The sequence below is a fragment of the Corapipo altera genome, unplaced genomic scaffold (assembly GCF_003945725.1).
Source record: "Corapipo altera isolate COAL_440 unplaced genomic scaffold, ASM394572v1 104b, whole genome shotgun sequence".
Taxonomy (NCBI): domain Eukaryota; kingdom Metazoa; phylum Chordata; class Aves; order Passeriformes; family Pipridae; genus Corapipo; species Corapipo altera.
The window spans coordinates 271523-284037 of NW_020885023.1; the positions used below are offsets into that span (position 1 = coordinate 271523).

A 12515-nucleotide genomic window follows, 5' to 3' on the forward strand; every position below is an offset into this window, starting at 1 on the left:
GGAGCTGTGCCAGCAGGAAGATGAGCTCTGGCAGCCTTTCTTCAGCACTGCTTGGAGCAGCAGTGAGCAAACCCTGCAGAGAGCTGAGGTCTCTTGTGTGCTGCTGCATGCACAGGTAGGGGTGCAGAACAGAGGCACTGTGGTATGTTCTGCTTTGTGATGTTTGCTGGCTTTCCCAGGGAGGTGACACTCACACCCCCTGTATGTTCCTTGCAGGGTGTCCTCTGTGAGAGTGGGGGTCACAGCTGACCCATCTGCATTGAGAAGCAGGTCCTCTGTCAGGTGTAACTGAGCCAAAACAGCTCCTGTGTCAGTACTACCAAGCTGGTAAGGAAGGAGTGTGTGGTCAGGTGTTCCTTAGCTCTGGACTTTGCTGTTCTTCCCACCACTACTGTAGTGGGGACAGCTCATGCCTGTAACTCCAGGGAGGGTGGCACTGGGGTGGGCCTCCTTGGGCTGTTTCATTCTCTAGGTCTGTTCTGCCACTGTTGCCCATGGGGCAAGGCTGGTGTGGAGTGTTGGTATTTGATGCTGTTAGAGGTGATAGGGACGCACCACAGTTCATCCCGGGCACGTCACTGACTCCTGGAGCAGGGCTTGAGGCACAGCACACCTGGTTGTCTCTTCTCCTGTGGTCTCCAAGTGACTCCTCCAGGAATAGAACTGTCTGGGGACACCTGAGGTTCCAGGCTTTTTGGTCCCTGGCTGGCTAATGCTGTTTTCTGAAAGGCATTTTTGCTGTGCTTCTGCTTGCACCCCCAGTCCCCCCAGCCTGCTCCCAAGCCAGGTCCTGAATCATCCCCCCATCCCATTTCCATCAAAGGGCTGGGGGAACTTGGCCAGGGGGCTCAGCACTGCTGAGAACCCACAGCCCTGGGGCAGGCACAGGCGAGTCCTATTGGCTCTTGGGATGCCTGCATGGAGGTAACTGGTACAATGCTGATTTAAAACCAAGAAGACACAGCAGTTACAAAAAAATATATCTTTATTTTTTCAGTTTATCATCTATTTAAATAATTCAGTTAAAATAGGTTTTATTGCACATTAAAGAACCTTCCTGAATTCCCACTGTCCTATATAAAATAAGCTCATAGAGAAAGGAAAGGAGACTCTTAAACTCCTGCCCCCTCACACACTCTGAATCACTCTGGCTCTGCAGACCCCCAGCAGACACTGTGCAGTGGGTTATGCTCATCCTTGGCATCTACACAGTGTGCTGTAGGCAGTGGGGGGTTGGCTGTGGCAGAAGGAGCTGGTGCAGGATGGGGAGCAGGGGAAGGGCACTGCCAGCAGGGTGCAGGACTGGGAGCAGGGGAAGGGCACTGCCACCATGGCGGGGGCCTGAGGTTCCTGTGGGAGCCCTGGCCTGCCTGTGCCATGGGGAGAGCAGGGCTGGGAGCACAGGAGAGCAGGGCTGGGAGCACAGGAGGTGAAATGTGGGTGCTGACACTGCTCTGGATCTGCACAGGTGTGGGCAAGGTGGACAAGGCACAAGTGGGGTGAGGCATCCGCCGGCTGCCACTGCAGCCCTGCCTGGCTCTGCCATCCCCAGGCACTGCCAGCTCCAGGGCAAGCAGGTGGGGAACTCGGTGGCTGCAGGAGGAAGTCTTTGCCTGAGGCTGAGCAGGAAAAGAGCAGCCAGATCCCTGTGAGGCTTCTGGGAAGTCACTTAATGAGCTCCTTGGAAGTTATGTTTAAGGGCTGGCTGAGTGATGTGGAATGGAACAAGCTTGCAGAAGATGCACTTCATTACTGTGCTCTGAATTGGATTTTGTGCCCTTTCAGATGATTCTTTGGGGATGACTCAGGGTCTCCTACCCCAGCTGTGAAATAACTTGTTCTACAACCCCATCTCTGGTTATCCTGGCTCTTCCCCTCAGAATAAAGAGCTCCTCAGGCTATCATTGGAAACAGGTTTCTAATGAAAATTCAAGTGAGAGCTCTTCTTTTATCTGTTTTGTGCTCTTCCCAAGCCTCTGTCATGCCCCCTCCTACAAATGCCATGCTGCATTCCTGACAGCCTGGGGTTTTTCCCACAAGTCCAGCTATACAGCAGAGAGTAATTAGTGTTAATCCTCAATGTGGTATCAATCTGCTATGGAGCAATTCCTGCTCACATGCAATGGGGTGTGTGCAGCTGGTGGCTAATGTGTACCTCTGCCCGGTGAGACATCCCAGCTCAGCACCACATCCTGCTCCAGCCATCTTCTGCCATCATTAACTTGAGAACTGGTGTTGCTTGAAGTTCCTAATGTCTCTGAGCCCTTGGCTTTTGTGTCTGAGCTTTGCTCAGGGCAGCTTTGACTGCCAGTTCAATCCCTGAATTAAGGGTCTGACCCAACAGCCCTTCAGTGCTTGTTTGGATCCACGCCTTTCACCTTTGGTCCAGCACCCACCTCCTCGGCCCTGGGTGGGTGTGTGACCGGCGTCAGTGGGGGCCGAGCTCCAGCGTGTCGGGCAGCTGCTCGGTGAAGGCCGTCTCCAGCCGCAAAGTGCTGTAGTTGGGGGGGGGAGTCCTGGGCAGGGGGCTGTCCTGGGGCAGCGGCAGGCGCAGGGCAGTGTTGAAGGTGGGCAGGTCCTCGTCGATGCACACGGGGTTGTCGTGGCCCTGCCTCTCCACGTCACCGGCCTGCGGAGGCTTCCCTGGCCCGGCCCGTTTGCGGTCGTTCCACCACTTCTTTGCCTTCTGCCACTGGCGCCGCATGACGATGGAGAGCGAGTCGATGAAGAAGACCTCGACGATCTCGATGACGCAGACGACCGAGCAGCTCATCCAGAGGCCCAGCTGGCCCCCAAAGTTGGACAGGAGAATGACGAGCTGGAGGAGCAGAGAGCACAAGGTTATGGGCGGGCACGTGTTGGTGGTGCTGTCACAGTGCGTGGGGAGGCTGCAGTGAGCTGGGGCGTGCTGAGTGTTCCCAAATGCAGTGGGCCCAACTCTGCTGTCCTCTCTGACTCTGCTTCAGGAGGAGCTCAGAACTGGGCTTACTGTAGGCAGCCCACGGGGTGCCCCAGTGCAGCGCTCTGTCAGGGCCAGACAGGCAGAGACGTGGCCCCAGATAAGGGCTTCAAAGGGCAGGACCAGCCCCGAGGTGCATGTCCAAGATAGCTTCCTGCCCCTGCCTGGGTGGGATTGCTGCCCTGTGTGGGAGGAAGTGCTGTGTCTCCCCAAGGCTGAGCAGGGATCAGCCGTGCTCACTTACTGTGTTGGCAGGATTCTCCGAAATGAATCTCTCGTTCAGGTCCTTGTAAAACACCATGAGGTTGGCGAGGTCCGTCCTGAGGGAAGCAGGAGGCAGCAGAGGGTTTAGTAAAACAATAACATGAAACATACTGAAAAACTATGCAAATAACCAGTTGGACCAGTAGGGCTGGGCTGCTCCAAGGGAGCTTTTTCCCCAATTGCCATCATTAGGGCTGCCAAGATTGTATCAGAGCTGGAGGTGCAAGGCAAGAACTCACAGGGGGACTTACTTGTTCAGTTTCTTGTTGAGCTTTTGCCCTTTGTCCCAGGAGAGAACTCGAAGCATCCAGTCCTGGAGAACAGACAGAAAATGTTGCTATAGCTATGTGTGCTTGTGCAGAGATTCCCTGAGAAGGGAGTCATGCTTTATGCCTCCTTGGGCCAGTGTGGGTGCCAGAACTGAGTGTGTGACAGGTCAGCTGTCCCAAAGGAGTTCTCCCAGACCACAAGCCAAATTTCAGTTTAATGGTGAACTCTTGGAGGGGAAGCCCTGACCTGGACAATACAGACTGGCCTCTGGGAGCAGCATCCTTGAGTGCTCAGGACTACCCCGGGGCCTTCTGCTTCTGTGCTCTGGGGTTACTCAATGCCTTGTGCCAGGCTGCTGTCCCAGGAGAGCACAACTGGGGACTGACCTCTGACACGGTGGATGGCCACTGGGCGATGCTGGTGGTGAGCGCCCACTCCTTGAAGCTGCAGAGAGAGGCAGGATGTCACTTGTGAGCTTCAACTCCCCCACACACTCAGTGCTTTACCTCTGGTCGTGGCCAAGACTCACCTGCAGGCGTCTTTGCAGATCTGCTGGCAGCCCAGCTGCTCCTTCACGAACTTCTCGTGCAGTCTGTAGTAGCAGTACACTGCAGGGAGGGAGTGGGACAGGTGTGAGAAGCTGGAAGGAAAAGCAAAGGTCTCCTGCTACCTGGGTTGGAGAGCAGCATCTGGGGTGTAGGTGGCCTTTGTGGCCATCGCCTACATGGCGGGGATAAAATAATTTACCCTAGAAATACACTCTGAAAAGTGGCTGTTGCTATGAACTGCCTCATCTGGTCAAGCCCTCCACTCGACTGTTCTCTGGTAGGCACAGGTGACAAGCCATCAGGGCAAGTGTCACAAACCAGTCAGTGTGAACAAGGGAGGCACTTCTGGCTCTGGGTGTCGGAGCTCAAGCGGGTTAAGGCAGATTTGCTTGGTCCCAGCATGCTGGAGGGTGTGGGGGGCTCTGTGATGGGGGTGCTGTGGGGTACTGAGGGGCGCAGGGGGCTCTCTGATGGGGACACTGGGGGTGCTGGGCGTGCAGAGGGCTGTGTGACGGGGCTGATGCTGCAGAGGACATGGCTGGCAGTGGGCACTGAGGCAGGTGCAGTGTGGAGGTGTTTCAATACTCACTCCAGTTTGGGTTCTTCTTGTAGTTGCAGTACTCGGCCCCCGCGGGCAAGGGCTGTGCATACTGGGCACAGCCACATGAGTCCACCATGGCCTTCTGGAAGCAGGAGTGCAGGCAGATCTGGGGAGAAAAAACAGAGCTGGGGGCTAAGAAGCAGCACCAAGGTCCAAGCTCCTGTGCACCTAAAAACATCCTGCTTATGAGAGTAGCAGTAGGATGGGAACCCCATTTCTCAGGACCTTCAGGCTCTGCTGTGAGTGAATACAAACACAGGCAGAAAGTGCCATAGAGGGTTGAGACTCTAGTGCAAGAATACAATTCTCTTTGAGGATTATATATATATATATGGGGTTCTGTGAACACCCTGCTTCCCCTACAACCACCGAAAGCTTCACTGTTGCGGTTGCTCTTTCCAGAGCCAAGGAGAAGGTTTTTGGGCTGCCATGGCACACTGCCCGTGAATCACCAACTAGGTGTGGGTGGGAAGTGACTCACAGGAGAAAATGTTCACAGCTTCCACCAAACTCTGGTAGTGCCTACTGGGAGACCTGAAGCTATGAGGATTAATAGGGCAGCAGAGCTGTGGTTTGTGCCAGAACACTGCAACATGCAGGAACTGAACTTCTCTTTGAAATCCCAGTCAAACCTTCTGGTCCCAGCCCTCATAAGCCCTGAGTTTTGGTGAAGTACTGTTATTAAAAACCTGAGATAATGTCTATATGATCTTACTGCATCACAGCAGATTTCATATTGCCCATGAAATACAAATCCAGGCTAGGCCTGGGTTTTGCAGCAGGCAGCAGCTAATGTAAGTACAATTCTTCACGTGGAGAGTGCGAGAACAACTGACATTCTCCAAGTGGACCCAATTACAGAAACCATGCAAAATTAGTGGAAACTTACTCTGTAAACAAACATCCTGCTATCTGGATACTGATTAGATGGTATCTGTTATTCTTGGAGTCCTAAAGGTCACAATTTCTAGCTTCAAGGGTTACTAAGCTGCAACCTTTACTTGGCCAATATTTTCCAGTCTCACATTGCTTGAAAATTGCCTAATGAGCTCATGTTCTCTCTTTATCTAACAGGGTGCCTGAGGGAACTTCAAACAGCAACCACTTAAGAATAAAAGTTGTATTTTAAGAAGTGCTGTGGCATTTTACATCAGTGGCTGAAGCAGCCACCCTGCACCTGGACTGCTCCCAATCTTGGGTCCTGAACCACAGAATATTATAAAGCTTTTCATGCAGGTAGTTTTCAAGCAACTGATAAAACCAAGTGTAATGGATTTACCTGGAGGGAGTAGCTCTTGTTATAGAGATTTTCCACAGGTATGTCAGCTCCTGTCTCCGTGCAGTCACTGTAGGGTTTGCTCAGCTTGCGAGACCGAGTCTGAGAAGCAGAAAAGAGTGAATCTTGGTTTTTTGAGTTTGCAGAGAGACCAAAGGATTCAGTGGCACTTCATCACAATTCTGAAACTGTAAATGATGGGGCAGCTTTGAACAGCATGTTTACCTTTTGCCACCTGAAACGATTAGTCAATCCCTCATCAAAACAAGTTCCTTTTTTTTCTAATATCCATTTCCAAAAACACTGCTCTGGCTGGATTTTCTGCTGTTGTCCTTGAAACCTTCTGCAGGAATGTGAGGTGGTATAACTATAGCAGGGAGGATTTTTCAAAGCAGAGTAATTCACACGTATGTTCTCTCCTAGTCCTAGAGGTTGTGCATCCTTCAGCCTGGATGTTTGTGTTCTGAGGGAGGGGGGTTGTTGGCTGGGGGTTTTGGGTTGTTTTCTGTGAGGACCCCCACCTTTACAAGCTGTTGTTGCAGTGGCTGCTCCTGTGCCGTGGGTAAACAGCACTTGAGGCTCCACTAGTGCTCAACAGCACCTCTCTGAAACCACTCTAAATGAAATGCTTGTGTCTCCTTCAGGCCTTTTTCCAGGTGCTGCTTTGACCCTTATTCTTGAATGCTAAGGCCTGTTCCTGTTCTGCAAACTGCCCAGAGCAAAGAGCTCTGAAATACCAAGCCTGTGCCTGCAAGGTCTGTGAAACCAAGGCTGGGAGCCCTCAGATTCCCAAGACCTGATTCCAGCTCCATCACCGTTTCCTGCAGACTGCCTCACCTTCCTCAGCCCTTGTTATCTTTCTGCAGTAATTATCCACTTTACAACAGAGTGGCTTGAAACCACAGAAAACATCCATTTAAGAACCCATTCACCTGTCTTTCTCTACAGAGTTTAAAATTAGAATTAAAAATTCTATACAAAGGATCAATTTACCAGGAACCTGAGAAATGGTGGTTACTTTTAAGGCACTAATTGCAGCTCCTCAGGTTCCTGAGGTCACAGCTGATAAGAGAAGGCTCTGGGCCTGTATGGTGCAAGTCAGTGCTTTAAGAGATGCTCAAACCCCTCTTTGGAGGGAAAGATGTGATTTCAGTCTTAGAAATGCATCATTTCTGAAACTGAACGAAACCAGCTTTTAATGTGCTTTTAACTTCCACGAACCATGTTGTGTTCCTGGACACTGCCTCAGTGTGCTCCTCCAGCTTCCAGATGATTGATCCTTCGTATAAAATTATTTTGTCGTGGCTTGTAGTTTACTTGTTCCTTCAGGCACTGAAATAATTTCCAAATTAAATATTTAACCAGAGCACTGTAACTCCAACCAAGCAATGCCTTGTTTGCATTCCAAATATCTTGGAATATTTTTGGAGGGGGGGGGCAGTCCTAGTACCCAGCAGAAACCCATGAGTGATAACCAGACACTGATGCTGCGTTTGGAACCCAGCAAGCAGCACCACGTGTGACACACATGCTGTGTCCTCCTCTGTGTTCCTGATCTGGGTACAAGGACTGATCCAGCAACTCAGTGCTGCAGCCCTGTCCTGACAATTGTGACCCCTCTCAGCAGGATCTCTGGAGTTGTCCTTTCCCGGAAGAACCATGATCACCAGCTTTTGTTCTGAGACCAGAAATTGTATCCAGCTTCTATTTTGGCTGCCACATCAGGATGCAACTGGATCCCTTCCTCATGCCACGTCTCTTAAATACAGACACTGAGACGTGCTCAATCTTGTTTTTTATACTACAGCAATGTACAGTGCAAACCCACGTGCCAGGAAAATATTACATTAAATATTGAGACTTTCCCTGCAGTGACTGTACAGTGTGATCATTAGAGGAAACAGTCTTGTGAGACTTTTCCTCCTCTCACCGACCTGGTTTGCAAACCTTTCAGTCACATTTGACCAAGCAGTTGCTGCTGCAGTTTTCCAGACAGCTGGAAGACAGTTAAATATTTGCACATTTTAAAGTATCAGCCCTCTTATGTCTTTTCTCATGCAGAGCCTATCTCGATGTGGCACACCCAGATAAGCAGGATGGCCGATGCTCCAACCCGACCATCAGGAAGAAAGGTAGAGCTGAAGTGCTCACTTAACAGCCCATCCAGATAAAAGGGATCTGGCACAGCTTTCACTGCTCTGCTGAGGAACGAAGCCCTTTGGGTCAAATGCCTTGTCTGAACTACGCCAAATGGAGAAATGGGGAGTTGCAGCCCTCCTTGCCCTTGTCAACAGCAGGCAAGATGTTTCCCTACGCTGGCAAAGGTAGAGCTGCTGCCCACGAGGGTGTCTTTACAGCCGGGATAGACAGAAATCCAGCAGAATGAGGTTTGCACCCACAAAACAGTTACACAGGCTGTGCTGCCGCCGTCCCTGCAGACCCAGCCCAGCAGAGGACCCACAGCTCCCCATCCTCCTCCCTGGGACCCGCGTATGACGCTCGCTGCTCGTTGCTAAAGCCAAACGAGGCACTTGACAATGCATTTCTGTGGTTGTGGGTTTTGCTGTGAAACCGAAATCAAAAATCCCCTGGAAAGCCAAGGAGTGGGAGAAAAGGGAGAACAAACAAGATCCCAGGAGCTGTTGCATTTATAAAGACCTGATTTTCCCACGGCCTCTTTTGTTCAGAAAAGTGCTATCACAGGATTTTCCTCAGGGCACTTCAGCTGCTGAGTGGGAGGTATTTAGAAGCCTTCCAGCTGCTGGCTCCCTGCAAACACCCCATCAATTCCAATTTACAGCTCTCCCAAGGCAAAGGTACACCCGGAAAGGAGATTGCTGCCACTCACAAAGTGCATCCCTATGGAGGTGGCTGCTGCAGTCTCAATTTCCGTGCCGATGTCTTCGATGAAGGGATACTCATTTTGGTCATGGACAATGATCTTGGCTCCTGTGGACGTCACCAGGAAGGGGTTGTAGTCTGCTTCATCAATGTACAGAACAACCTGCAATCCTGAACCAGAGACAAGGCAGAACAGTTACACCAGGAGCTAGAGCTGCGTTTTCTGGTCAGGGAGGGCAGCACAGTTTATTTAATGTTATCTGGCCTTAAGCAGAACTGTAACAACCAAGCCCAGCCTCTGCTGGGCCAGACTCAGACAACTGCAGCCAGTAACATCCCTCGGTGGCCCCGAGTACAGCAAACAAATAAAACCTGCTGAGAACGTGGCTGTAACTCACTTAAAAAAGTTATATAACTGGGCAGCAGTGATTTCAGCTGGAAAACATTAGTGATGCAATGATATTATCTGTATTCTCAGGCAAGAGTTTGCACTAGTTCAAACAGGCATTTCCCCAATCAGCCTGTACATCTACAGCCAACACATCGCTCGTGCTCCAGCACGATCCAGTTCGCTGAAACACTTGCTATCAAACAGTTCCTCTGCAAACAGCCTCAGAACAACATACTTGTACAAACTGCCCAGGAACAACACACGTGTGCAAACCAGCCCGGAACAACACACGTGTACAAACTGCCCCCACTCACCGTACTCGCTGCCACCCGTGGAGGTGCTCAGGATGGTCCCGTTCTCACCGCTGTTGAAGGTGTAGCAGTTGCCATGGAGAGGGTGGTGGAAACGAGTGAAGTGCCTGGAAGAAATCGACTTTTGTGACATTGCTACCTGCAGTTCTGTCTGTGGGAGAAAAGCAGCACGTTCGGGCTTTGGTTTTGGCAGAGACAGACCAGGACTGCATGAGGGGTTTGTTCCTTCCTTCTAAGCAATTTTATTTTGCTGAAAGGTGTGTCTCTTTCTGAATATCTTGAAACTATGTCGCACTATGGTCTGCTTTAATAGATCAGGAAAAGGAAATTTGAGGAGATTTTCATGTGGGAATGGGGGCTGAAAAGGTGGGGAAAGTGGATTCACAGAACTAGCAGGAAGGGGGGATACAGAGAGCCCTCTCCCATCTGACAGCCACGTGTCTACAGGCACACTATTGTTCCCACCTACAGCTGCTCCCCTGGGATGCCTCTCCTGCTAGCAGGACACATAGGAATTGCACTGCCACAACCACAAGTAGGTAGATTTGATTCTGCCAAGGATAAACGTAGGTTTATCTGAAATGTGGACAGCAGAACACTAAGACAAATGAAATCAAAGAGCATAATTAATTTCAGGAAGATGCAAATGTTTGCTTTGATTTAAAAAATGGCAGTGGTTCCTGCTGAAATTCAGCAAATACCAAATATTCCATTCCTACATATTATGGACTTGGAAATAAGCTGTTAGCTGCCAGGAATTTTCTGTGCACTGACCTTTTGTCACAAGATAGGCCGTCAAAGAAACATGTCAGTAGAAGGTCATCAGCAGAATAACTCAATTTTTCTTTTGTCTCCAGGGGAATTTGTGCCATGATGTTCATGTAATGCAGCTTGTACCACTCCTGGATAGCATTAACCCCCGAACTGAACGTGTACAGGGCACACTCACTGCTGTTGTTCGCGTCGCACTGACAAGCACAAAAGGGGCAAAAGCGTTTCACATGGAATGAAGTCATGGATTCTAGAAGGTATGTGTGACAGTGTTTCTCTTCCACAGAAATAATCACGTGTGAAGTTACAGTGGCACAAACGGGCATCAAAGACCTTTCATTCAGGGCTAAGCGATATGACCAAATGCTTTAGGCCCAAAGGAAAGGTCACAGAAAGTACTAACTTTGTTTGGGAAGACTTCAAGAAGGTATTTCCCTTCCAGGGAGTTGGAGGTTAATCTGCAGCTGCCATGGAGGCTTGGGCAGAAGAGCTGACAGTTCACAATAAAGCCACCTGAGCAGGCAATTAAACTGGACAGAGGGACACTGACCCCAAACAGCCCCTCGTTGCCCCCCAGGGAACTTGCTGGCCAGGGCACAGTGACACTCACCAGCTGAAAGCCGATGATGTCATTGGAATCACCAGAGTTCACGATGGACGAGTCCTTGTGAAAGACACTTCCCTCTATTTTCCTCTTCTGCCCACTGTGCAGGTCTGTTGCTGTCCTAGAGAAGTCCTCGACCTTCAGCAGAGGGATCTGTTGGAAGAAGTCACTGCCTGTGCTGTTCCACTCGTCCACTGACCGGCGCACCTTGGTCTTGCCCTCAGAAAATCCGTAGAAAGTCTCCAAGGCTTTTTTTGTCTCTTTGTCCAATTCAGATAAATATTCTTTCATGGCACTGTACCTGCATGGGAGACAATGTGACACAGTGATGCCCCATCCCACCTCACCACCCAGCTGCTGTGCATCCCATGGCTCAGGACAGAATTCCTTGTGGAGGTCTCACATCACTCTCTCACACCAGTGAGGGCAGACACAGCTATATCCGTGGAGAGATCTCAGAGCAAGGACCACAGGAAGCAGAACAGACTGAAATACAGAGAAAGCCCTCCCAAGACTCACGAGCTCCTCATGTTAGGAAGCCCAAGAAGGCAGAGCATGTGGAAATAAGACTTCTGCATCTGTGTAGAGGTACCAGAGAGCTGGATGACCTGCAGGGACGGTGTGGGGAGCTGGCAGCAGAACAGACAGCAGCATAAAGTGTGATTTGACAGGAGAAAATCTACTGCTGATGGATAATGTCAAAACATCCCACAAGGAAAGAAAGAGGCAACAGAGGAGTGACAGATGTGCCCTTTCTATTCTTCAGAAGATGATGCTGTTTGTAATTGTCAAACACTGGTCCTGGGAAGAAGGGAATTTGAAGAGAACCAAGGAGCTCATAGGGACTGTCTGTAGCAGAAACTGAGATGGACCGAGCCGAGCTCAGAAGGCAGGTGAGGGGTGTGAGTGTAACCCACACGTGCCTGACATGCATCAACACAGAGCAGGAGCTGCACTCGAGGTGCTGCAGAGGGAAAATGCTGACGAGCAGCACTGGGACAAGCCCGGGAAGGGGTTTGGTGCTGGGCTGGTGGGGGATGATGGACTCAATGGGAGCACTGGCCGGTGACCCCCTTTGTCCTCCTGCCAGCCCCCGGGTCTTACTTGTAGGGGTTGATGTTGCAGATGGTGACGGCAGGGAAGGGCAGCTTCTGGAACTGGACGGTGACGGAGACCGAGGCGCTGTAGTAGTTCATGAGGAGCTCCGCGCACTGCCAGAGGATGAGCCCCACGGCGCTGAGGGTCAGCAGGATCCAGAGCAGGCGGCGCAGGCGGCCGCGGGACACCACGATGCGGCGGCAGCCGTGGGTGTTGGTGTTGAGGCAGTACCAGCGCATCAGCTCGCTCAGCGTCGGCGCCTGCGGGCCCCGCACCGGCAGCGTCCGCTTCAGCCGCGCCGTGATCTTCTTACCGGGGGCCGTGGCGGCCGCTGCGGGCGGACCGGGCACTGAGGGGGCGGCGGTGGGACCGGCGCCCTCCCCGATCCGCGCCCCGCGATCGCAGGATCCCGTCCCGCCCGGCCCCGCCACCCGGCATCCCTCCCCGCTCTCGATGTTTGACCCCCGGAACTCCCGCTCCCGGAGACGCCGCGCCTCACCTCGCCCGCTCTCCGGGCCCGGCGGGGCCATGCTGCGCTCCTGGCCCCGGCGCCGCTGCCGATGGGGCGGCAGGCGGCCGCC

At 51.7% G+C, this 12515-nt stretch overlaps 1 protein-coding gene across 1 annotated transcript; it reads right to left on the minus strand.

The window, feature by feature from the left end:
* Positions 1-1407: 1407 nt before the first annotated feature.
* SCNN1G (sodium channel epithelial 1 gamma subunit) lies at positions 1408-12256 on the minus strand. The gene is made up of 12 exons (XM_027667997.1): positions 11941-12256; positions 10843-11137; positions 10236-10429; positions 9465-9568; positions 8767-8930; positions 5922-6020; positions 4631-4748; positions 4023-4101; positions 3880-3937; positions 3475-3536; positions 3204-3279; positions 1408-2818 (listed from the first exon to the last, which is right to left on the minus strand). The coding sequence occupies exons 1-12, from the start codon at positions 12171-12173 to the stop codon at positions 2429-2431; spliced, it is 1872 nt and encodes a 623-aa protein (XP_027523798.1). The 5' UTR covers positions 12174-12256; the 3' UTR covers positions 1408-2428.
* Between the last annotated feature and the right edge of the window lie 259 nt (positions 12257-12515).

Bases quoted from the DNA above. Each gene is read 5' to 3' on its own strand.
- SCNN1G (XM_027667997.1), bottom strand. From the start codon at position 12,173: ATGCGCTGGTACTGCCTCAACACCAACACCCACGGCTGCCGCCGCATC. The intron at 4,102-4,630 runs GTGAGTATTGAA...CCCTCCCTGCAG, and splicing joins CAAGAAGAACCCAAACTGGA to TGTACTGCTACTACAGACTG. The intron at 3,280-3,474 runs GTAAGTCCCCCT...TGCTTCCCTCAG, and splicing joins CTCAACAAGAAACTGAACAA to GACGGACCTCGCCAACCTCA.